Source organism: Oncorhynchus mykiss, chromosome 30, assembly GCF_013265735.2.
Source record: "Oncorhynchus mykiss isolate Arlee chromosome 30, USDA_OmykA_1.1, whole genome shotgun sequence".
In the NCBI taxonomy this organism is placed as follows: Eukaryota; Metazoa; Chordata; class Actinopteri; order Salmoniformes; family Salmonidae; genus Oncorhynchus; species Oncorhynchus mykiss.
The window spans coordinates 40,407,505-40,435,208 of NC_050570.1; the positions used below are offsets into that span (position 1 = coordinate 40,407,505).

The window sequence follows — 27,704 nt, forward strand, 5'->3', positions numbered from 1 at the left end:
CTGGCTGCTCCATGCTGACTGGCTGCTCCATGCTGACTGGCAGCTCTGGCTGCTCCATGCTGACTGGCTGCTCCATGCTGACTGGCAGCTCTGGCTGCTCCATGCTGACTGGCTGCTCTGGCTGCTCCATGCTGACTGGCTGCTCCATGCTGACTGGCGGCCCTGGCTGCTCCATGCTGACTGGCGGCCCTGGCTGCTCCATGCTGACTGGCTGCTCCATGCTGACTGGCAGCTCTGGCTGCTCCATGCTGACTGGCTGCTCCATGCTGACTGGCTGCTCCATGCTGACTGGCGGCCCTGGCTGCTCCATGCTGACTGGCGGCCCTGGCTGCTCCATGCTGACTGGCGGCCCTGGCTGCTCCATACTGACTGGCGGCTCTGGCTGCTCCTTGCAGACTGGCAGCTCTGGCGGCTCCTTGCAGACTGGCAGCTCTGGCGGCTCCTTGCAGACTGGCAGCTTTGGCGGCATCCTGCAGACAGGCAGCTCTGGCGGCTCCTTGCAGACTGGCAGCTCCTTGCAGACTGGCAGCTCTATGCAGACTGGCAGCTCCTTGCAGACTGGCAGCTCCTTGCAGACTGGCAGCTCCTTGCAGACTGGCAGCTCTATGCTAACTGGCAGCTCTATGCTAACTGGCAGCTCTATGCTAACTGGCAGCTCTATGCTAACTGGCAGCTCTATGCTAACTGGCAGCTCTATGCTAACTGGCAGCTCTTTGCAAACTGGCAGTTCTGAACAGGCGGGAGACTCCGGCAGCGCTGTAGAGAAGGAAGGCTCTAACAGCGCTAAACAGGCGGGAGACTCCGACAGCGCTGGAGAGGTGGAGGGCTCCGACAGCGCTGGACAGGCGAGGCGCACTGTAGGCCTGATGCGTGGTGCTGGCACTGGTGGTACTGGGCCGAGGACACGCACAGGAAGCCTGGTGCGGGGAGCTGCTACCGGAGGGCTGGGGTGTGGAGGTGGTACTGGAAAAACCGGACCGTGCAGGCGCACTGGAGCTCTTGAGCACCGAGCCTGCCCAACCTTCCCTGGTTGAATGCTCACGGTCGCCCTGCCAGTGCGGCGAGGTGGAATAGCCCGCACTGGACTATGCAGGCGAACCGGAGACACCGAGCGCAAGGCTGGTGCCATGTAAACCGGCCCAAGGAGACGCACTGGGGACCAGCTGCGTAGAGCCGGCTTCATGGCATTAGGCTCGACGCTCAATCTAGCCCGGCAGACACGCGGAGCTGGAATATACCGCACCGGGCTATGCACCCGCACTGGAGACACCGTGCGCACCACTGCATAACACGGTGCCTGTCCGGTCTCTCTAGCCCCCCGGTAAGCACAGGGAGTCTGCCCAGGTCTCCTACCTGGCGTAGCCATACTCCCTGTTAGCCCCCCCCCAAGAAATTTTTGGGGCTGCTTCTCAGGCTTCCATCCGCTACGTCGTGCTGCCTCCTCATATCTGCGCCTCTCCGCTTTCGCCGCCTCCAGTTCTTCTTTGGGGCGGCGATATTCTCCTGGCTGAGCCCAGGCTCCTCTTCCTTCTAATTCTTCCTCCCATGTCCATACCTCCTCTTTGGGCTGCTCCTTTGGGCGGCTACACTCCCCTGGTTTAGCCCAGGGTCCTCTCCCGTCGAGGATTTCCTCCCATGTCCAGAAATCCTTATTTAGCGTCTCCTCGCGCTGCTCCTGCCTGTTGACACGCTGCTTGGTCCTTTTGTGGTGGGTGATTCTGTAACGGTTTTCCGTATGAGAAGGATAGTCGGACCAAAATGCAGCGTGTAGATTGCGATCCATGTTTTAATGAACAAACGTTAAACACGAATCAGTACAAAAACAATAAACGTAACGAAAACCTAAACAGCCTATCTGGTGAAAACACATAGACAGGAACAATCACCCACAAACACACAGTGAAACCCAGGCTACCTAAATATGGTTCCCAATCAGAGACAATGACGAACACCTGCCTCTGATTGAGAACCATATCAGGCCGAACATAGAACTAGACAAACTAGACATGTAACATAGAATGCCCACTCAGATCACACCCTGACCAATCAAAACATAGAAAATACAAAGTAAACTATGGTCAGGGCGTGACACCCATAGTAATTCGTTATGGAGCCATAACTAAATAAACAACGGCATTTTGAAAGAGTATTTTTATCATTATTTTATTAATGAAAGCATAAAGATGACATTATTAGTTACATTGTTTTAGTTTGAACGTGCAGACTGGCACTAAGAAGCTGGAACGTTTCCCTAGTCAGCGCCATTATTCGTGCAATGCCCCTTGAAGTGTTGCTCAGTGTTACCTAGTGGGGCGGGGTGGGGGTCCAAAAGCATAATCAGTGCTCTATCTCCCCCTTGTGCTGGTCTGGAGCAATGAAGTGGGGACGCAGGGTACCGTACTATACCACAAATTACCTCTAAATCCCGCATCATAATCGCAACACTTTTAGTTGAGCAACCACTGTATTAGCCGTATACCCACTTTTTTTCCCAGTGGGCATTGCGTATACTCATTTCTTAATACCTACTGATGCGTATCAAAGTAGTGTAGTGGAGGTATACTACTTATTAATTATTATATACAATAAAGAAATCATGCACAAAGGAGCCTACACAATCGCAAAGCACATGAAATATATCCACATGTAGTTTCATAGGAATATAATTTGCAGGCAGCAAGAGTGTGCAGCTCTCAACTGGTTTTGGCATGGAGCAGCTCACAGAAGAATGACCACGGTAGCCAGTAGGGCAGGAAAGACATTTCAACGTGTGACATCTATCAGTGCGAACTAAGGTAACAGTGAGTATGCAATGGGTATGCAACAATGGGTCCAAAGTGTTGGTTAGTAGGCTATTTGATGCGCAATTGTCATCATGCGCTGCTTGCATCAGGGGCGCAGACATGGATGGGCCTGGGTGGACAGAATCCCAACCACTGGGGAGGCAGGCCCTGACAGGCCCACCCAATCAGATTGATGTGGTTTATGGACTTAGACCATCAACATTTAAAAAAATAAAAAATAAAGAGTTATTTTGAGAGTGATAACCAGAAAAATCTATAGGAAAACAAAAAACATAGGAGAACATGTGATGTTTCACTGGGCTGGCCATTTGGGAACTTTTTGGCAAGATGTGAGTATACTGACTTCTCCAGGCACCACTACACCACTGCATAGGGCCCATGAAAAGACAGCAATCACACACAGCATGATGTTAAAGGACAAGCAGTCTATATACTCGGACATAATAAGCCAGTAGGTCCCAATCATAAGAATACAACAACACAACCAATAAGCATTTCCCAATCGAAATGTACAACTATTACTTCCCATTGCAAAAAAAAAAAATGTTTTTTACGTTTAGCACATAAAGAACTGACAGCGTTTTTAACTTCTTTGCAGATATAAAAAAAACAGACAATAATATCAGTCAAAAAATAATAATTCCCAGTTTATGCTACAAAACCAACTTTAAGAGCTTTTAAAAATAGTTTATATTTGACTCAACGTTCAATGACGCACACCCTGGCATTGTTGGCAAAATAGATGGATGCAGATCAATGCATGATTAATATAATTCACAATACATTTTTTTAGGGGTGTAGATGAGCTTTAATAATGCAGATAGATTGTGGAATTTCTTTGTAGTCCCAAAAATATTGCTATCAGGTTGTAAATTAAAGCTGGCCTGGTACATTATATGCTGCCTCCATTTGGGATAAACGATTTCAGTTTCAATGACTCAATATTCTGGACAAAAATGGATGAATGTAACTAAGGCTGGGAATGTCAATACAATCAAACTAGCAAGGGCAATGATCATAAGTCAGTCATAATGTGGCTAATAGGCTAGCATATATTTTTATGTAGCAAGCTAAATACACAGAGCCTAACATTAGCTAGGCTAACCATTGGAGGAGTGGGTTAGTGACTAACTTTTTCCCCCTCATTTCATTTTTTGATGGCTACACACAGCTAGAGATGCACGTCATTTGGTTAGCTAGCAAGAACTTGAATGACTGTTATCCAGTTAGCATATATTTTAAGGTAAAATTTTAGCAGACGCTCTTATACATAGCAACTTACAGTAGTGAGTGCAAATATTTCCATACTGGTCCCCCATGGAAATCGAACCCACAACCCTGCACAGGATCTTGTCTTGCGTGTTCACAAATTCTACTCCGATTTCAGCTAGCTTAGCTAGCTGACTTAGCTAGCTGACTTAGCTAGCTGACTTAGCTAGCTGACTTAGCTAGCTGACTTAGCTAGCTGACTTAGCTAGCTGACTTAGCTAGCTGACTTAGCTAGCTGACTTAGCTAGCTGACTTAGCTAGCTGACTTAGCTAGATTTATCTCCTTAGAGACCAGCAAAGAAAAATCCTGATTGGATCTTTTTTTCTCCTCAGTGTTAACCTCTTCCTTTCCAACAAAAACTGAAGAGCATCATTGAAAATAATATCATTATCATTATCATTATTATTATTATATTATTATAATCATTATTTTATAAATCCTTAGTCCATCTCTGAAGGCATAGAAGGCCCATTTTCCCTCAGCATGCATTTTTCCACTATTTTGAATGTCTAAAGAATCTAGATGTTCATCTGAAGTATGAACACAGAAATAGTGGACATTTTGAACTCTTATTATGGTGGTGATTTGACAAAATTGCAATCATGGTCTTGAATTGGACTCACATTTTTCTGGCCTCGGTCTTGACTCGGTCTCCGTCTTGACTCGCCCCACCTCCGTTCTTGGTCTTGACTCGGACTCAATTTGCTCCGGTCTTGGTCTTGAAGCGATCTCACTTTAGGTGGTCTCGAACACAAGACTGACAGACACACACTACATATGTTCACACACACAAAACACACACACACATACATGCATATTGATGCCACACACACACACATTCACACATAGACACACTTTTACACTCTTTCACACTCTTCACATACTGCTGCTACTCTATTTATAATGTATCCTTATTGCCTAGTCATTTTTACCTCTACCTACATGTACATATTACCTCAATTACCTTAATTAACTACCTCGTACCCCTGCACATTGCCTAGGCACCGGTACTCCTTCTATATAGCCTCGTTATTGTTATTTTATTGTGTTACTATTTCCTTTTTTATTTTGGAAAAGTTTCTTACTTTTTAACTCTACATTGTTGGGAAAGGGCTCGTAAGTAAATCGTCTACACCGATTGTATTCGGTGCATGTGACAAATACAATTTGATTTGATTTGACAAATTAATATGCACTCACACACCTTGTGTTGAAGGCTTCCTATCCTTTCTGTGTGCTCCTCAGACCCCTTCTCAAGGACAGTGCCAGATGCCAGCTGCACTTCTGACCTTCACCTCTCTCCCTGACCCCACAGATGTAGAAATAGAACAGACAGACGTGCCTCTAACATGTTGACACTTTTCTTCACGCACTTCAGAACTCCAGCCTCCTTATTATTGCCTTGCTGTAGAAGGAATGCTAAACACAGTTTGACATTTTGAAATTAAAAAAGTGTCGAATTGACCCAATATTTGTACATTTCATATTTTGGTACGTCAAAAGCAATGTTCTTGAATTTTTCACAGAAACCTTTTTCATAAAGATATTTCATTGTAAGATGCTACTATAGTTTTGTCTCTTACAAAATGACCCCTGTAGCTAGATTGTGATTCCTTCAGTCTGAACTCTAAGCGATGGGGGTTGGAGAGGGTGATGCTGGCACTCTACAGTGAGGCAATAACTGAGGTGATGTGTTGGGTACCAATCAAGGTATCTGGTACACAAGGCCTTCCACCCTACCTCTAGCCTGTATCTGCTCTCTCTCACTCACACCTAGGGCTGTTACGGTGACCGTATTACCGCCAAACCAGCGGTCACGGGTCATGACTGCAGTCAAATTCTACGTGACCGTTTAGTCATGGTAACTACACTTCTCCAAAACTGCGCTCTGGTGCCACTGATGGTCATTAGTAGCTTACCAAACTTGCTAACTCTACTGTCCCTCTAATCACTGTTACATCAATGCAAATGCAATCGAAATTCCCCCCCCAAAATTATGAGAGCTCATGTTGTGGAACAATTTCTATAGGCTATGCAATTGCGTGAGAAAACAGTTTTTATGACCTCTATTACAAAGAGGATCCCCATAGATAGAATGTTGATAACTAAATGACAGATTTGTCTTTTCATTGTCTTCTCTTTACAGCAATAACCATTTGCTTTCCAAACTATGTTTTTCCGCAATTGTACTTTTCACAGACAGTCACGACTCAACAATAACTTCCCAAATTGCACACGCTGCCTTTCTTTCCGATTGTAGGCAATGCGATTTAAAACAATCTACAACTTATTTTTTTTAAAGAAGCTAATGATCCTCTGTGGCAAAATCATGCTTTAGTAACCTATTTTGAATGATTTTATTTCATTCTGTATAGACAGGAGTAGGCTAATTAGGCCATATCATTTCGGCAATTTAATTCAATTTACTTTAGGGAAAGCTTAGCTTCCCCTAGCCTTATGGATGAACCGTCTATGCATGCATATTCAAAACGGAACCGCACGTAAACATCGCAATTGGAGTGCAGGCTACGGATTTTGATACCGTTCCATTAATTGCATTCCAGCCATTACTATGAGCCAGTCCCCCTAAAGCTCCTCCCACCAGCCTCCACTTTCCCACACAAATGTTAGTAGGCTATATGTAAAGATCAGATTAAATGAAGAATAGTCTGTATGATTAGCAAGTGCTTGTCAAATTGTGAATGAAGGAATGAAGTGTGAACGGCCTGTGCAAGAGACAGAGCAGAGCTCATGCTTTTCAAAGCTATAAAATCGGACTGTAGTTTAGACACAGCCAGATCAACGGGGCAATAGGATACGTAATAGTATCATCCGCATAAATATACAGTTTACCATTTTTAATAGATTGGTGTTTAAATAAATAGTGAAGAGAACAGGTCCCAAAATCAACCCTTGTGGTACACCTTTATGTACTTCAAGAAATTCAGACTTTACCCCATCCATCACGATGGCCTGAGTTCTGTCACTAAGATAATCATTCAAACCAAGAACAGCCGTCAGAGCTCAGGCCTATCGAGGACAACTTATTCAGTGAAAGAGCATGATCAACAGTATCGAAAGCTTTTGACAGGTCCACAAACCAAGAAGCACATTTCATTTGAGTTATCCAGTATATCTGGATTTGTCTGCATAGCCCAGATCCTGATGTAATCCAGTTTAGGAAATGAGCTCCTAATGTTCAGATGCATTAACACAAGACCTTTACGAGTCACATGGAAACTCCAACTCAAACAAGCTATGTTCAATAGGCGGTTGCAGGCCCTGTCTGATGGTTGATATTGATATAGTTGGTACGGCTATAAAATTACATAGAACTGCACCATTTGGTCTATCCCCATTAGTAATAGAGGAAGGAGAAGAAATTGGAATTACTTTTCCAAGGTCAGCACCATAGGGCCTGAGTCCGCAGCCAATGTCAATATGAATAACTCTCAGAGTAACCAATGATGGAATGTCATAAACTCATTTACATGGGCTTTGGTTGCTATTGTGTAACAGCCCAAGCCCGCTATATTATTTGAAAACCCGAGGGGGTATTCAACTTTATGGAATTCACATTTGAACTAAAAGCACTGGGTGAGCAAACCACAGTGGGTTCCTCTTTTGAGCTAACAATAGCAGATCTAAGAGTGGAGTTCAGCTGATAACACCCCTGGCAGTATAGACAACAGTGCGACAATAACGCTTAGAGAGGATGGGAGGTATTACCGAAACAGGGCTTGGTCTGTTTCTGAGTCAACAACTTAACGCAGCCTTGAAATATGAAGAGAGGGTCCAGGCTCCTAGGTATGTAGGCTGTGCTTAGAAGTCAGGAGATGCTAAATGTCTTTCTGTTAATTAACGGTCAATTGCCGTGAGACCGGCAGTTATTTGCATGACAATCACCGGCTGACAAAATGTGGGCTCTGTACTTGGCATGGTGAGGAGGTGAGAAGAAGGTGAGGAGGACGCTCGTCTTTCTTTCCTCTCGTCTCTTTTCCTCTCACCTCCTCTCTTTCGCTTCCCACTCCTCTGTCAGATCCCTAATTTCCTTATCCAAGTGTTGGAATCCCTCAGATCCTTCTCCCGATCCGGTTGCGTTTGGCCCAAACCAACGTGCTTCACTTTGTTTTGTGGGATTTGTGGGTGTTTTGTTTAGGCCTGTGTAATTATGAGCTGTGTGTGTGTGTGTGTGTGTGTGTGTGTGTGTGTGTGTGTGTGTGTGTGTGTGTGTGTGTGTGTGTGTGTGTGTGTGTGTGTGTGTGTGTGTGTGTGTGTGTGTGTGTGTGTGTGTGTGTGTGCTCCTGCCTTCATGGTTGCCCCACATCCCGCTTCACCACAGCCTGGTCTGTGTGTGACAAACACCAAACACTGGGCCCAGCCCTTAGGCCACCCTCTCCTGGGTTAGTCTGTTTGTACACCTGGCACCAAATACATACATCTTCTACCATGGACAATACAACCACCTCACCCTCTCCCCCCAACCCTCTCCTCCTATACAGTCTGTAAGGCCACCAGCTAGCCACCGGCTAGTGTTTGGCTAGTTGTCTCACCAAATGACCCTCTGTTTTGCTTGTACACAACCAGCGGCCCAACTGCCACCCCCGCTCTATTGAAAAGAAACTGGGCTCAGCTGTGACACTATCAGTCGCTGTCAGCCTCAGTGTCCACTGTGTGTGTTTTGAGTGGGCTCTGCCGATTCACTGGCAGCATTGTGAGTATAAACCTCTCAACAAGTTTAGGATTTACTGTATGGACAGGACTGCTGTCAAACAAGCTCCCCCATCTTATCTCATCTCCTACTCTTCAGGCAGGCATTTGGATCTATCTCAAACCAAACTTGTGACGCTCCTCCTCTTCAGTATGTTTGGTTAGTGTGGTTTACAGTTCATATGGAGATGGGCTGCCGAATGGCATCTGACAAACTGGGGTTTCCAATAAAACTTTCTCTTCTAATTTTTACACTTTTTTACTGTTGTTCAATTATTTTTATTTAAATGTATTTGGGTTCATCCTTATATTCTAAATCAACTGATATGGCAGCTTAATGACTTAAAACATGTTTTACCATTGGGATAACATTGTGAAACCAGTAAGAGTAGTAACACCAATGAGACATGTTTGGTTATTGAGGAATCAGTTAAATGGAGGCCACAGATGCTCAAATCTAAGGTCTTTAATCATTTACTAAAGTTCAATTATTAAAACAATTCTCACAATGTTATATCCCTTTATTTAAATTGAGTAACACCAAGTCGCACGTTGGATTTAGACATACAGTGCATTTGGAAAGTATTCAAACCCCTTTACTTTTTCCATATTTTGTTACGTTATAGCCTTATTCTAAAATGGATTAAATCGTTTTTTCCCCCCTCATCAATCTAATCAAAATACCCCATAATGACAAAGCAAAAACAGTTTTTTAGAAAATCTTGCAAATTCATTAAATATAAAGAACAGAAATACCTTATTTACATAAGGATTCAGACCCTTTGCTTGAGAAAAAATAATCTCTGGTCTGATAGAAACAAGATTGAACTATTTGTTCTGAATGCCAAGGGTCACATCAAGAGGAAACCTGGCACCATCCCAATGGTGAAGCATGGTGGTGGCAGCATCATGCTGTGGGGATGTATTTCAGCAGCAGGGCCTGGGAGACTAAGTACAGAGAGAGATCCTTGATGAAAACCTGCTCCAGAGTGCTCGGGACATGAGACTGGGGCGAAGGTTCACCTTCCAACAGGACAACGACCCTAAGCACACAGCCAAGACAACACAGGGGTGGCTTCAAGACAAGTCTCTGAATGTCCTAGAGTGGCCCAGAAACTCCCTAAATACAGGTTTTAGTGTCATACACAAGTAGACTCGAGGCTGTGGTCGCTGCCAAAGGTGCTTCAACAAGGTACTGAGTAAAGGGTCTGAATACTTAGGTAAATGTTTGATATTTGAAAAAATTTCTTACACACAGTTTTTGCTTTGTCATGATGGGGTATTGTGTGTAGATTGACGAGGAAAACAAACAATTTTATCCATTTTAGAATAAGGCTGTAACGTAACAAAATGTGGAAAAGTTTAAGGGGTCTAAATACTTTCCGAATGCACTGTACCAAATTATCAATGGAATCCTCAAGGTTATGACATACTAAAAGGGTGTGATTAGCTAATACTTTTCTTTAGTACAGACCCCTCCCCCGATAACAGCTTGCCAATGGAGGGAATGCTCAAGGTCCTTGTATATCTTTGTAATGAGTCATTTTCAATGCAGAAACACTATTGACATACAACTGATGGACAGACATTATACAAGTTAAAAAAAAAAGTATTTTAATAGTCTTCTTTGTTTTTATTGATTTATACAATATATGAAATACTTGTAACTTTCCAGAGTTCAAAATAATAGATAGATATGGCTAAATCCACAAAACATGCCACTACAACTCTAGACATAACTACTGGGACAAGCCAATTTGCTTCGCATAAGTACTTTAAACAATGCATAAACGTTATGTTTTGCAGTATAACGGATGTTTTATCATTAATAGACAGTTCAATATCAGCAAAAACATGTATAATGCTTAACTATTTGTCATTTTAAAGTGTTTTTCATGGACACAAATGCCACCGCAAATCAAGAGCGACCTGGCTACTCAACCACTGCTGTCACATGGGCCTCTATTAGCAGTGTCACGATACAGTCTATAATGACCAATGCAGACGAACAGACGAACCTGAATTGAGCTGACTCCAACCGAAAATAAATCAAATTGAATCTCATAAGATTGATTCAAATCGAGTTACAGTGCAAACTCAACTCAGCCTAGAGTCTGCTCTTCTGCATACGCTTTGTTACATGGACACAAGCTGTGTCCCCCCCCCCCCCCCCCCCCCCCCTCTCTCCCGTCCTTCCCCCCCTCCCATCCCTAAAGTCTCCAAAACACTACAGTGAATACTGTAGTATACTGTAGTATTTATAGTTAACTATAGTATACATACTGTAATAAAATAAATCTGTAGTATATACTATAGTAATTAAATTTGTGTTTTTACAGATTGTAGTATACTGTAGTATTTACTCTAGTGTAATGTGGACTGTAGTACAGTGCATTCAGAAATTATTCACACCACTTTACTTTTTCAACATTTTGTTGTGATACAGCCTGAATTTAAAATGTATTTATAGTGGCCTACACACAATACCCCATAATGTCAAAGTGGAATTATGTTTTCAAAATGTTTACAGGCATGCATGGCTTGAGCAGAAATATCTCGAGTCAATAAATATTCAACCCCTGTGTTATGGCAAGCCTAAATAAGTTCAGGAGTAAACATTTGCTTAACAAGTCACATAATAAGTTGCATGGACTCAGTCTGTGTGCAATAATAGTGTGTAGCCCTTTCCTGTAGTCAAATTATCCAGTGGCCTCATAAGTGGAATGCTATTAATATACATTATACCAAAAAACATGACGAAATTGTTGTGTTTCTATGTCAAACAGTTTTGGTATATTTCAGTCTTCTGTGATGCATATATATATGTACAAACATATACATATACATATACATATACATATGTTTAATATTGGGATGCAAACTCAAAGTTGAATACATTTCAACTCTATATCTGAAATGGTTCAGGTGTCTTCTTTTTTTAAGCCCATTGTAACGGTTGTCTTCCTCCTGACGAGGAGGAGTAGTAGAAAGGATCGGAGGACCAATGCGCAGCGAGGTATGTATCCATCATGTATTTTAATAGGAATGAATACAAAAATACAAAAAAACAAGATAATCAAAATGAAAACCGAAAACAGTCCCGAATGGTGCAAACACTGAAAACGGAAACAATCACCCACAACTCAAAAGTGAAACCAGGCTACCTAAGTATGGTTCTCAATCTGGGAGAACGATTGACAGCTGCCTCTGATTGAGAACCATACCAGGCCAAACACAGAAATCCCAAAACATAGAAAAAGGAACATAGACAATCCATGCAACTCGTGCCCTGACCATACTAAAACAAAGACATAACAAAAGAACTAAGGTCAGAACGTGACACCCATAACCATGTGCGTGAGGTGTATGCTTTTGTGGTATTTACTGTAGTGTTTTGGCAAACATTACTGTAGTATTTACTATTGTGTTTTTGTTTAAATCTCTTTGACATAGTAGTGGAGGCTTTTTTATTGAAGAAACCTACTGGAGAAATACTAAAAGAACGAATGTTCCATAACCTGTAGGTAGGACTGGGGTTGCAACAGATAGTGCAGAGCTTCTGTACTGAACTATAACCTGTAGGGAACACATTGTATGGTCTATACTTGTTGCAGACTGTTGTGTTTTTGCAGAAATTATTGCAGAAGTTACTACAGTGTTTTTTATGCGAATAATGCTGTAGTATTTTCTGTAGTATTCCACAGTACCCTACACAATTATACAGTAAGTACTTTACATTATCAGTGGATACTACATTGTGTTGTATAGTATACAACAGTTTACTACAGAATTCTATAGTAAGTATTGTAGTATAGTCAAAGCCCAGACCTCAATCCAATTGAGAATCTGAGGTATGACTTAAAGAGTGCTGTACACCAGTGGAACACATTCAACTTGAAGGAGCTGGAGCAGTTTTGCCTTGAAGAATGGGCAAAAATCCCAGTGACGACATGTGCCAAGCTTATAGAGGCATACTCCAAGAGTCTTGCAGCTATACTTGCTGCAAAAGGTGGCTCTACAAAGTATTGAGTCTGGGGGGGTGAATAGTTATGCACACTCAAGTTTTCTGTTTGTTTCACAATAAAACAATATCTAGCATCTTCAAAGTGGTAGGTATGTTCTGTAAATTGGGTGATTCAAACCAACAAAAAATATATTTTAATTCCAAGTTGTAAGGCAACAAAATAGGAAAAATGCCAAGGGGGTTGAATACTTTCGTAAGCCACTGTATAGTAAACTGTAGTATTCCTTCACGTGGGTCTCTCCCTTGAGGTTACAAATGATTTGAATTGCATCCAAAGCAAGCAAGCAGAAATGCAAATTCAGATTACACCCCCCTCACACAGACAGAAACGCACACGCACATACAAACACAAACACATTCTCATACACACACTCAAATTCTCACTGTATTGCCCTCCATATCTAACTAACACACATACACACACAGAAACACACTAGCATACACAAACAAACATTCACCGTATCAAAAACACACACACAAACATAAACACACGGATTGGGTCATGATGGCCCTGTACGTGCACCTGATGAGGATGGTCAGGTGGTATACAGGGAAGAGAAGTAAGCAGCTCTAACACACAACTCCAAGCACTGTACAGTCTCCTAATAATATTATTGTTGTTGTTTTTTATTTACCTTTATCTTCAATGACGGTCTAGGAAAAGTGGGTTAACTGCCTGTTCAGGGGCAGAACAGATTTGTACCTTGTCAGCTTGGGGGTTTGAACTTGCAACCTTCCGGTTACTAGTCCAACGCTCTAACCACTAGGCCACCCCTGCTTTTGTTGTTGTTATTTTTATTATGATTATTATATTCTTATTAACTCTATTGTCCTGACCACCTGTTCAAAAAAACAGCTCACCAATATAAGATACAGCATGATACAGTTCTATTTCATACACAGGTTGGTAGCTGCAGAGCCCTACCAGGACATTGACAGTATGCACAGTAAGTAAGTGAATGAGAAAAGAGAGCGAGTTTGGTTTGCTAAGGCTGGAATGTCTCTCTCTGTCAGTGTTCCTCTAATCCAGCCCAGACTCAGTCAGGTTTATGCTCCAGCTCCCATCCCAGTCATTCCACCGGTGCAGGCCCTAAATGGATTACACACCTAGTTTCTGCTGTATAATCTCTCTGCCAGGTCACAGGATAAAGGGGCCCATTCACACGCAGTTCACACACAGATTGGAACCCATGCTGCAGTGGTACATGCGCACTGGAAGCAACGGCCCAGACCGCTAGATCCCCCTAGGCCACTCACGCACGAACGCACACACACACACACGCACACGCGCACACACACACAAACACACACACACATCCACAGCTCCTTTCCCAGCCGTGCAGAGCCTGAGCCAGTCATGGAAGGATGCTAATCTGTTAGCGCTTGGCTGTTCTGCATGGGTTCAGGTGTTGGCGTTTGTGGGTAGCAGTTCTGCGGTCGCTAACCCTGTTCCGCAGCTTAGCTCAGACTGACATGACAGAAAGCTATGCCTGAGGGGGGAGGAGTAGGGTGGCAGGATCCATCTCCAGCGAACAATGGGGGTTTATTGAAGAGTGGGGAGGGGGAGGGAGGTAGGGACGGTGGACAGGAGGGAGAAGGGGGAGGGTGAAAGTCTCGATTGACATATCAGAAGTGAGAAAGTGTTTGTTTAGGGCTGCTGTATCAGTCGCTGCTGCTTGATCGTTGTTGTGAGCTGTTGATAACTCAAGAGGAGTCAGAGGATCTGAGCACAGACAAAAAGAAAACCCCGCACACAGCTATTCTCAGGGTATAGGAAACCCCTTCAACACAGACAATATGTGCTTGCACACTCTTTCTATTACCTTGTCTTGTGTCATGTTTCTCAATTGCATACTGTACAGAATTGAATTGAATACTTCAATCCACAATTTCAAATGGTATTTTCTGTCAGGGAAGGGTTACCCCAGCAGGCATTGCTGTGAAGAGAGGAGGAAGGGGTTAACGGTAGAGCTGGCCCTTTATCTGAAGAGGTCCTGTCTGCCTGACTGGCTGTGCTACTGCATGAGTAATGCTGAGCCATGGTGCCATGACACTGTGACAACCACAGAGGGGCGGGAGGGAGGGATAGGAAGCAGAAGGATGAAAGGGGACTGTGTGGGTAGAGAACAAATATAGACGAGGCGAGGGGGAAGGGGGATTTGGATCAAGCGAAGAATCCCAAATTGAGAAATGGAGGGTAGAGGAGAGAAAGGGATGGTGATAGGAAGAGAGAAGGCTCAGCAGTTGTGCCTGCCAGCAGCTCGTTACAGAGTGTCACCGGAGTATTGCATCAGTGCTACAAGGACGCTCACATTGCATGATGACATCACCTTATACCAGCTCGGCTCGGCTCTGCTGCGGACAGGAGCTCCAAACACACCGTCTGTCTGCCACCCCAGAGAGAGAAAAAGAGAGAGCGATAGAAAAATAGGGTTTGGGGGCGGATGAGAAGGATAAAGGTGAGGAACAAGGGTGCAGACTAAAGATAGAGGGAAAGAGAGAACAGGGGAGAGAGATTTGGGTTGTCGAAAGGGTGGGGGTGGAGTGTAGCGGGGGTACTGCCTTGCCCGGACTGCTTTCGCTCTCTCTCTCTCCCTGCTTGGCACTGTAACTGGCTGATGCACTAACAGAGATGAAGGGGAGAGAGAGGAGGGGGGTCGACTCATTCCACTCCACTGCGTTATTAACACTTTGGTGCCGGGGTATAGTTTTTGGGGAAGAGCTGCATGCCTAACAGGAGACTCGCCGTCCGGTTCTCTGGTCGTTGCGTTTGGGCAAAGACCTATTCAGCCAGTACCGGGAACTGAGGCTGGGTTTTCGCACTGAATTAGAGCAATGCCTGGAAACTTCCAGACGGTGCAGCTAATTGGTTAGCTCGTGTTAGTGCACACATGACTCCTAGCTGGCTGGCTGGCTGGCTGGCTGGCTGGCTGGCTGGCTGGCTGGCTGGCTGGCTGGCTGGCTGGCTGGCTGGCTGGCTGGCTGCTGCAGATTTCTCCCACAGTGAGTGTCAGTAGGACAGACAGACTGGACAGGCAGCTTTTATGACAATCAGGCTCGAATCTGTTAGGTCTGAAATGCATCAAAGAATCAAAAGATACAGCGTAATGTTTTCTTTAACCTCTAAGCCGTCTACAGCCCATAAGAACACATTGAGTAATACATTCATAAATGTCAAAAAATAAATAAATCATAAGGAATAAGGTTTTGAAGTGTCTTCCCTATATCTAGGGTACATAAGAAAGCTCATTTAGTTTTTTTTTGTACATATATTTAACCCCTTATTTTTGTTGGCACAAAGCTACCACCATACTTCCATTAATTTGTATGGGTTACCTTCAGATGAGTCCCATGACACTTGTGGGTGTCGTAGAGCAAAACAGAGAACGTTGTGTTCGTTAGAGTCACCCCATTCCACAGTGGGGTCATATTAGTTTATAGGCCAAAGCGTTCGGATGCTACAGACGTTTTCGTGAGATGACCAATCTGTGGGATGTCTTATGGTCTGAGATGCAGCCCATGCGAAAAACAGATGTCTCTATCTTAAACTAACTGATTTTTATTGGGATTGTTTTGTTTTATGTTGCTTAGATTGACTCTTAAGGATCCAATGAAATATCATATTCTCGATCTATTCCTCTATTCTTAATCAGAATCCACTTGGACTGTATTTGAACCCTCTGTCCCATATTGTAGGTCAGAAATATTCTGTAGGGGGGGGGGTTCATGGCCTTTGCTGAGGCAGATATCTGATGAGACAGACTCAACATGCATGATGATGTCAGAGTCAGATTGACACTCATATTTTAGTTTGTTCATACGCTTCTGTGGTTCTCCAGAGAGGACATTATATACACTGAGTGTTTTATGTCCAATAGAGTGTTTTATGTCCACTAGAGTGTTTTATGCCCATATGGTGATGTGGCTCCATACGGGGAGTGCTTCTTCACCATATACACTGACTGTATTACACATTAGGAACACCTGCTCTATCCATGACATAGACTGACCAGGTGAATCCAGGTGATAGCTAGGATCCCTTATTGATGTCACCTGTTAAATCAAATTCAATCAGTGTAGATGAAGGGGAAGAGACAGGTTAAAGAATAATTTTTAAGCCTTGAGACAATTCAAATCAAATCAAATCAAATCAAATTTTATTTGTCACATACACATGGTTAGCAGATGTTAATGCGAGTGTAGCGAAATGCTTGTGCTTCTAGGTCCGACAATGCAGTAATAACAAGTAATCTAACTAACAATTCCAAAACTACTGTCTTGTACACAGTGTAAGGGGATAAATAATTGAGACATGGATTGTGTATGTCTGCCATTCAGAGGGTGAATTGGCAATACAAAATATTTAAGTGCCTTTGAACAGAGTATGGTACTAGGTGCCAGGCGCACCTGTTTGAGTGTGTCAAGAACTGCAACACTGCTGGGTTTTTCCACACTCAACAGTTTCCTGTTTGTATCAAGAGTGGTCCACCACCCAAAGGACGTCTAGCCAATTTGACACAACTGTGGGAATCGTTGGAGTCAACGTGGGCCAACATCCCTGTGGAACGCTTTCGACACCTTGTAGTGTCTACGCCCCAACGAATTGGGGCTGTTCTAGGGGCAAAGGGGAGTGGAGGGAAGAGAAATGGGGAGTGGGGTAACAACTCCAAAATTAGGACGGTGTTCCTAATGTTTTGTACACTCAGTGCACATACAGGCAGTATGGCCCTCTCCACGTGTTCCCTGCAGCTAGCAGCCCATGGACGCTGTTACTGCTGCTGCTCTGACATACGGTACACACAAATGGGCCGAACAGGCATACACGCACATACACACACGCAAACACACACTATTAGGTAACCCTGAATCCTGTATGGCTTATGCAACTATTTTATATAATATTGTATATTACTGCAGAGGGAGAGGGAGAGGGAGAGGGAGAGGGAGAGGGAGAGAGAGAGAGAGAGAGAGAGAGAGAGAGAGAGAGAGAGAGAGAGAGAGAGAGAGAGAGAGAGAGAGAGAGAGAGAGAGAGAGAGAGAGAGAGAGAGAGAGAGAGAGAGAGAGAGAGAGAGAGAGAGAGAGAGAGAGAGAGAGAGAGAGAGAGAGAGAGAGAGAGAGAGAGAGAATCTAATGATGTCTGTAAAAAAATCAAACCCTTACAGTGGAGGGAAAGGGAACAGGAAGCACAATTATTTCTGCCTTTGGATTTGGACACTGTAATATTATCACAACTTTCAGACATAATATATGCATGACCGCCATAGCGTCTTATGCAACAGTTCCCTTTCTGTGTGTGCTCTGGCTCCCCTACTCTAGAAAGGTCTATGTTTAGCGCGGGACGATGGAACAGCCTATTCGTGTCTACAGTTAAATTGCACTTTCCACTCTACTTATTACAGTTACAGACAAAATATGAAAGCGCTAAGGGCAATGGATAATCAGCACAGAAATAGCACCGTCAGAATGATGTGTCATGTGGCAAGCAGACTGCGGTCACATCAGTGTGCAGTGAAAACGCTTCCCCCCTTCCATCTCTATGCATGGGAGCGGTTTCCAAATCCTCAAGGCAATCATGTACCTTTCAAACTTCAACAACCCAACTTAAAAGTCTGACTTTTTTTTGTTCCATTTTTTTTGGAGGGGATTGGGCATTGGTTAGCTTGGTTTTGCACTGTAGCCAGGCAGATTAGGATCTCTCTCACGGCTGCTTATGCCTGCCGTATGGCTTTGAGCCGCACAAATGCACAATCTACTGGGTTTTAACACAACGCACATACACTGTACACACACACACACACACACACGCACAGAGCAGTGGAATCACTGTTGACGACATACGCTGGGGACTTTGACAGGCAGAGCTGCTGTACCTAACTGGAGTGTCTTTCTGTAACACTGATCTGTTGCAGCACATGCACACTGAGACAGGGGCCATGAAACCATGCGTAAAAATCAGGGCTGAAAATCTCCTAACACACACACACACACACACACACATACAGATAGAAAAAGTTTCTAAATGTGATTTGGTCCCATAGGCACCCAGTTAATCTCTGTCAGTCTGGACCTCCCTTTTTGGCATTTTAGCTTTTATTGTACAAAACCGGGGAAAAAAAACAGATAAATTCATTTAAATGATTACGTTAAAAGGTTAGAAGAGTTCCAGTCTTGCGTAGATGTTGTATTTCAGACACAGCTGCTGTGCATCCACTGATATGTCAAGACGAGATTAAACACTTGTTTACTGAACTCTACAGTCCTAAAGAAGGCCTATGTTTTAAATTGTTTATTAAAACATATCTTTATTCAAGACCTTTTGGAATAACTCTCTTATTAGATGCTGCATCGTCACATTACAGCGCTTCACTGGGCGCTGCTGCGTTTCTATGTCTACAGAAGTAACGCAACCAACACCTGAGTCCCAGAGGTCATCTGTGGTTACACACACACACACACACACACACACACACACACACACACACACACACACACACACACACACCACCTGTGTAGCAGATGATTGAGAGAAGCCAGAATCACAGGATGGCAAATACACATCCCTGACAGACACTCCTAACAAATGATCTCAGAAGAATTAGTTGTGGAAGGGAGGAGGCAAAGAGGGGTAGTTCTCACACACACACACACACACACACACACACACACACACACACACACACACGCACACACACACACTTATTCATACTGCTGCTGGTGATTATTATAAATACAGTATGCAAATGCCGGTGTGATGCCTCTCCCGTCTATTATTCATGAGATTCAGAGGGACCCCGTCCTGATGCATAGATAAAACACAGCAGATTATTCTAGTTTCTCAGGGCTCTATCTCCTGTGGATTACCATGCAGGGCAGAGGCAGTTCCTGTGTCATTGTTACCCTTTCATCTGTCCAGCCTGGCCTGTGTGGCACCACCCCACCACAGATAGAGACAGTGTCAATTAAAACACTTTGACATACTTGACAGAGAGGGGCTGTGTGTCCGGCATTAGCCATCTGTGGTGGGGAACTGGGGGACTCCCCCCTCACACACACACACACACACACACACACCCACACGCCAATCAGCCCCACCCCCCCATGTTGTACCATATGTATAACATAGTGTGTGTTTTGTGTCTGGCCATGAGTTGTGGTCATGCTCAGAAAACAATTACTAGATATGTTAAGTGTCACTTTTCTCTCTTCTTGTGGCCTGCATCCCTTTGTCCCTCATAGTACTGTTTGACCCAATCAGCAATTCACTTCCTGCATCCCTGCGATGTTCATTGGCCGGGAGGGTATACAAGGTTGCAAAAAATGTAAATACAAAACTTCAATCTCCGGCAACAGAGTTGAAGTAAAGTCATTTCCTATTGGTTCCCAACACTGGAGTCTGCGTACTGCCTAGTTCTTAGCCTCTGGAAAGTAGATGGGAACATACCAATGTGTTTGTGTGAAAGGGGGCCAGTAAAATGATGCCACTAGATACTTGAAAATTACTGACATGATATATAAACCAGTGAACAGCAAAATATGTTCATATACATATACAATCATCCGTATGTTATAACAATGTTGTCTGTGAATATAGCGCAGAGAAAGCGCAAAACCATTTTCGATGCGTCATTATTAGAAACGGCTGTCACCCGTGTGTCCGCTTGTGGTGGTATCGCCGAGATTATGTGAACGGTTCCCTAGGCGCCGTCAGTGTTCTTAAAATGAAGACTACTGCTCAGTCCCCGAAGAACGGACTGGATGGTAGAGCTGGTATCTACTTTCAGCTCTGTAGGACTGTTAGATCATTTTATAGGCCTTTGGAAGAGTGAAGTTGTATGTCTGAGCAGTGAAGCCTGGTGCTTTTAGAGAAGAACGCATCGTATTTATTGTCTGAAGCAGGGATTCAGATCAACAGAGACTGTTTTATTTGAGCTGCCCTATATACAGTACATAGCAGTATCAAATCAGTCAAGTGTTGTATACGTTTTGTCGTTGTTCACCTGTGATCCTTTTTTTTATATCCATTTGGAGAAGGACAAGTGTCATTCGCAAGTGAAGTAAAGACAATGTACAATACAGTTTGGACTACGGAAAAAGAAGACAATGATTGGAGGGACGTGATGATGCCATATTCCACAGAATTAATATTTTACATTGAAATGGACCAACCACCTCCAGGTAGGCCACTAAAACTATTGGATAGTCATTGTGTGGTAGAGTAATGTATCATATTCGTAGATGCGGGGACATTTGTCATATGGATTGAATGGTGAAAACTTTGAGAAGAACGCGTTGCCAGAAAAATCTGCCTGTCTAGATAGCGAGCCTATTAATTAGGAGAACTTCGTTGTTGTTTCATTTTGCAGTAGTTATTACAGATGCGCAAGTAGTGCACAAGCATCCAGAAATGTGCGTTATAGTTCTCTATTCCGTTCGCTGTAACATTGTCAACGTCCAGTCGTGTTGCTACTGTTGCAAGTGCAACGGTGATGACGATCCTTTAGCATCTTTAAAATAAAATAAAAATGTATCAGATGCGTTGTTTAGTTTGTAACAATTTTGTAAAAAAAAAAGAAATGACGAGTCTATCGGAGTGACATCACATGAACAGCAGATTGATACAGGCTACCGTGTATCCTGCAATAATCCCTTCCGTTTTAATAAACATTTCACGCGCATATGGACATTATTCATTGAACCAATTAACTTTATTTGTCGCTATCATACAAATGGGCGACCTCAGTATAGTTATTTATTCGGCTGCATATTCATTCGTTTTTCTTTAGTCATTCATTCATTCATTTAGCACGAAGGCCATCACTTTTGTCAGTTTGCTTTGTTCTTTTATAGCAGTCTATTCAATATGTATTCATGGCGTTCACACCTAAACTCTACTTTACCGTGTTTTACAATCAATATAATATTCTGGTTCTCCAAAATAGTTAAAGGTGTTCAGTCCTGTGAAGCATAGGTTGTGGGGGAGGGGAAAGAGATCTGAAAAGATTGCGTTACAAGTCAATGAAGTAAAACCCCTCTGTTTCATCTATATCAACGTTGCTCCAGGCACAGATGTCATGCATAATATCTGCGCATGATTCTGACCGACTGTCATATAGGATGTTTAACTCTATTTGAGTCATTTCTTGGCATTTTGTGCAAGTGTCATTCGACTCCCATCCCCCTCCCCCCTCTTCTTAAATTAATACCGCAGATGTAGGACGCTCAGCGGATGGAGCAGGGGATGCTTTTGAATTGCACTGAATATATTTTGCCGGTAGCTCTTTATCCCCCTGTCCCATGCCCTTGATAGAACGATTTTAGAATATTGGCACCTTCTGAAGTGGACTGTTACAGTATCCAGTTCTGCGTGTACAGCAACCCTCTCCATTGTCATCCGGGGCAAGTGGGATGATATCGCTTGAGAAAAGGGGGCTTTATGTCGGTGGTGGAGTGAAGGGGGGGGGGGGGGGGGGGGGGGGGCATTCTCCTATAGCCTATGTGTAGTCCATTTCCATTTATATGTGCTGTCAATGCAATGGCTTTGCGATTCACAAGGGTTTCATCCACGCATTCACTATGAGGTCATACATAGGCTGGGAACCGATAGAGAGACCGTTTTAAAATGGCATTTAGATATATAGCCTCGAGCTGACTATAGTCCAGCTTCACTTCTGCAATGCAACTCAACTATAGGCCTACTCTAAAAGACATAGCCTACAGTATAGGCTACAACGCTACTGTCAAATGAACTAACAAGTGAGTCAGTACCCAATGGGCAATAGCTGGTTTTAAAGACATCCGTTTTTTTTAAATGTATTTTTACAAACCAAAATATGATGTATTTTACTGACCAACATAAGACCCGTCGGTCATAATTGTGACCCCTATATTATGTGCTTTATTATGTACTGATCATAGTTAAGACCTCATCATAACCTGGTAATGACCACCTGACTACAGCTTATTACCTACTGTAAAAAGTATTGCAGAGGAAAAAGTTGTATGTTAAAAACATTGTTCATTACATTTATATTTGTTTCCATAGCAACCAGTTAAGATTACATCTGCAGCATATTCTTACATTTAAAATTTTTTAGCACATCTGCATACAGTCCTTGTTTCATAATCCAAGACATTACACGCATAGAAAGACTGGGACAGAGTATATAAAGGCCCATTTAAAAAATAATTGTATTAATGATTAATTAGTGGTGTAATGGGGTAGATCCTCATCAAGGATTGAGCATAGAAGTCGATCTGGCGCGCAGTGGTCCTCTTGAAGAGTTGTGTGACGGGTCAGCTCTGCGGTGAAGAGAATCAGCGCATTACAACTGTATCAATCTGAGATTTTAAAAGAACTACGTTCCTGAAGAAACTGTTTGGTCCTAGTTGAAAAAGTTTGTGGCAGTTATAGCTTAGATGTCTTTTTTTTTTAAAGAGCAACTTGCTCATATACATACTTTGCATCATCATCCACTCCGACGTCAATGGCATATTTTAGAACTTCAACCTCCTGACTTTTCTGGCTTTTCATTGCACTTACTGTAAGCTTAAAAAGAGAAGAAAATAAATGAATGATTGGCATAATGTGGGCACGCAGGACACGACATAACAGTAACGCACAGTAAAATATCTTTAACAGTCAGAATCTACAAAAAATGTCTCATTGTCTATGCCAAATGTCTCAACTGCTCACATTTACTTACCAATTACAATGGAGCACACGAGTGGTGTCAAAGGCATGTTTTCTCCTCTGTCCCTTCATATTGAAGTGGGACATTAACTAAATCTCAAACATTTTAAGAAAGAGGATATCAAAAATTTGACTAGTTGGACAATTTTTTTTTTTACTCATCTCTAAATTTTAAAGTTTTGCTTAATATTCAAACAACATTTTTTAAACACAACACTCCATAATCCTGAGTCCATTGTCCCAGAAAGAAGTTCCCAAAATTGAGGACAGCTTGGCAGTCTTAAAAAAAAAGAAAGATAAACGAAAAAATCGAGGTATGTATAGAGAGACAATAAAATATTATGTTTTTCTAAAGTTATGTTGGTATGTCATATCATTCCTGCAACAAACATTGTTAGAAATTGGTGTAATTGGCAAATCTCTTTCCTTTCTTCTTTAGCTGGGATGTGGCAGAATAGGTCACTGGTAACGAAGTAGGTGGCCAAGGACTGCTGTAGAGGCCATGCATCAGGTCATTGACATGTTTCAGGAACTGTAAAGACAGAGACAAATCAATATTAACCATTATGATCAGTAACCTAGCTACTACAGAAGGCCTAAGGTCTTCAGTAAGTTAGACTTAGCCTAGCAAGTACATTGACTATGTTGCCCCCCAGCAATCTGGCAGTTAGGCAGACAGACGGGGAGGGAGAGAGAGACAGCAAAACATAGGCTATTTACAGGCTGGATAACTCCTGTACTCCTTCCCTTTGTTCCCTCTTCCATCCTTCCATCCAATCTAGAAGATTCCTACAAAAAAAGAGAATCAAGAATTGAAAAAGACAGTTGCGGTGTAACGTTAGAATGATTGTTGAGGGGTATATTGAGGCAAAATATATCGTATTGTCAAATATAAAATACATGGATCCCTGATGAATCAAGAAACATGTTGACATGACAATGTTTTCTAAAGTTGTGATCATCTCTCACTCTCTCTTACACAAACACACATTTACTGTCATTAACTTAACAGATTTCAAAACGTAAACTTTAGCTAGCTAGCTACAACAGGTAAAAATTAAAACTTACCATGTCCATGGAGGATTAGCCAGAGCGCTAACGTTAGCCAGCTAGCAAAATTTTTGTTGATGTTTTTCTCCCCAACAAACCGCTGCATTCCTTACAAAAGTTAAACATGAATGCAGGAGAACAGGGACTACCTGGTCAAATCTTTTGGAAGTTTTTTGTGTACATTTTGAGAAACTGTCGTTGTTTTCCAACTGTGTTGTTGTGTAGCCTACCGGGTATGTGAAGGCTCAAGCAAGCAGGCTGCTTGCGCACAGAGATTTATTTCTGCACGCAAGGCACAGATTCCAATCCAAGTTTTAGTTGGAACTGATATGCCTACCTGCTTATTAGCTACTGAAAATAAATAAATAAATGAGTGCACCATTATGGTATACCCCTTTCCTGCAGTCCAATGACCAAATCGCCCTCTAGTGGCCTCATGGGTGGAATTGTATTAATATTTTTCATTATTTCATCATTCTTATTTTATTTCAATTTTTTTTATTGCTAGAAATCTGATGTTTCTATGTCAAACGGTTTGGTTCAATTTCAGTCTTCTGGGATGTATATAAACTGTAATTTTGGTATGCAAATTAATAATTGAGGACATTTAAACTCAAAATCTGACCACCGCCACAGGTGTCTTCTTTTTTTAAGCCCATAACCATGTGTGTGAGGTGTATACTTTTGTTTCAAAGTAGATTGGTTTAAGACTACCAAGAAACACTCTGTGTGACCCTGAGTTAGCCCATTGGAGTAAATTGCTTAAAACAGTTAGGGGAAAATATCATTGTAATATTTTCAGGGTTAATTTCAGGTGCAATAATTTGATTAATTATTGATGGAAATAAATGGGATAAAAATAGGGTTTTGTAAATCCTGGTGGATTGCAGTAGAATTTTTTAACTCAAAGATATACAGTGGCAAGAAAAAGTATGTGTACCCTTTGGAAATACCTGGATTTCTGCACAAAATTTGATCTGATCTTCATCTAGGTCACAGAAATAGAAAAACACAGTCTGCTTAAACTAATAACACACAAACAATTATACAATGTCAGGTCTTTATCGAACACACCGTGTAAACATTCAAAGTGAAGCGTGGGAAAAGTATGTGAACTAGAGGTCGACCGATTATGATTTTTCAACGCCGATACCGATGCCGATTATTGGAGGACCAAAAAAGCCGATACCGATTAATCGGCCGATTTAAAATAAAATGTATTTGTGATAATGACAATTTCAACAATACTGAATTAACACTTATTTTAACTTAATATAATACATCAATAAAATCAATTTAGCCTCAAGTAGATAATGAAACATGTTCAATAAATGTTTAAATAATGCAAAAACAAAGTGTTGGAGAAGAACGTAAAAGTGCAATATGTGCTATGTAAGAAAGCTAACGTTTCAGTTCCTTGCTCAGAACATGAGAACATATGAAAGCTGGTGGTTCCTTTTAACATGAGTCTTCAATATTCCCAGGTAAGAAGTTTTAGGTTGTAGTTATTATAGGACTATTTCCCTCTATACCATTTGTATTTCATTAACCTTTGACTATTAGATGTTCTTATAGGCACATTAGTATTGCCAGTGTAACAGTATAGCTTCCGTTCCTCTCCTCACTCCTCCCTGGGACCAAACCAGCAACACAACGACAACAGCCACCACATCGAAGCAGCGATACCCATGCAGAGCAAGGGGAACAACCACCCCAAGGCTCAGAGTGAGTGAAGTTTGAAACGCTATTAGCGCGCGCTAACTAGCCAGCCATTTCACTTCGGTTACACCAGCTTCATCTCGGGAGTTGATAGGTTTGAAGTCATAAACAGCACAATGCTTGACGCACAACGAAGAGCTGCTGGCAAAATGCACGAAAGTGCTGTTTGAATGAATGTTTACGCGCCTGCTTCTGCCTACCGCTGCTCAGTCAGATACTTAGATACTTGTATGCTCAGTCATATTATATGCAACACAGGACACACTAGATAATATCTAGTAATATCATCAACCATGTGTAGTTAACTAGTGATTACGATTGATTTTTTTTTTATAAGATAAGTTTAATGCTAGCTAGCAACTTACCTTGGTTTACAAGGCAGTCTCCTTGTGGAGTGCAACGAGAGAGAGGCAGGTCGTTATTGCGTTGGACTAGTTAACTGTAAGGTTGCAAGATTGGATCCCCCGAGCTGACAAGGTGAAAATCTGTCTTTCTACCCCAGTTAACAGTTAATCCACCGTTTCTAGGCTGTCATTGAAAATAAGAATGTGTTCTTAACTGACTTGCCTAGTTAAATAAAGATGAAATAAAGGTGTAAAAAAAATCTGCGCCCAAAAATACCGATTTCCGATTGTTATGAGAACTTGAAATTGGCCCTAATTAATCGGCCATTCCGATTAATCGGTCAACCTCTCTAAAGTGAACCCTAGTATTTAATAACTGGTTGACCATTTTTTGGCAGCAATAACCTCAATCAAACGTGTTCTGAATTTTGGACCATTCCTCTTTACAAAACTGTTTCAGTTCAGCAATATTCTTGGGATGTCTGGTGTGAACTGCCCTTCTTGTAGTTTTGCCACAGCATTGCAATTGCGTTGAGGTCAGGACACTGACTGGGCCACTCCAGAAGGCATATGGTCTTCTTTTGAAGCCATTCTGTTGTTAATTTACTTCTGTGTTTTGGGTTGTTGTCCTGTTGCATCACCCGACTTCTGTTGAGCTTCAATTGGTGGACAGATACCATAACATTCTCCTGCAAAATGTCTTGATATACTTGGGAATTCATTTTCTGTTGATGATAGCAAGCTGTACAGTCCCTGAGGCAGTAAAGCAGCCCCAAAACATGATGCTTCCTCCACCATACATGACAGTTGGGATGAGGTTTTGATGTTGGTGTTCTGTGCCTTTTTTCTCCACACAGTGTTGTGTGTTCCTACCAAACAACTCAACTGTAGTTTCATCTATCCACATAATATGTTGCCAGTAGCGCTGTGGAACATCCAGGTGCACTTTTGCAAACTTCAGACTTGCAGCAATGTTTTTTTTTGGACAGCAGTCGCTTCTTCCGTGGTGCCCTCCCATGAACACCATTCTTGTTTAGTGTTTTACATATCGCAGCCTAGTCAAGAGAGGTTAGCATGTTCCAGAGATTTCTG

General features: G+C 42.5%; 1 protein-coding gene across 2 annotated transcripts in view; it reads left to right on the top strand.

The window, feature by feature from the left end:
* Positions 1 to 27,704, top strand: part of pik3r3b (phosphoinositide-3-kinase, regulatory subunit 3b (gamma)) — a 324,990-nt gene that overhangs the window by 263,915 nt on the left and 33,371 nt on the right. The window contains exon 1 of one of the 2 annotated variants that reach the window (XM_021599719.2): positions 20,498 to 20,984. The exons of the other annotated variant lie outside the window; for it this stretch is intronic. Within the exon in view, the coding sequence (XP_021455394.1) occupies positions 20,873 to 20,984 (112 nt within the window). The 5' untranslated portion in view covers positions 20,498 to 20,872. Of the gene's footprint in view, positions 1 to 20,497; positions 20,985 to 27,704 lie in introns of those variants that run through there. 2 annotated transcript variants of the gene reach the window in all.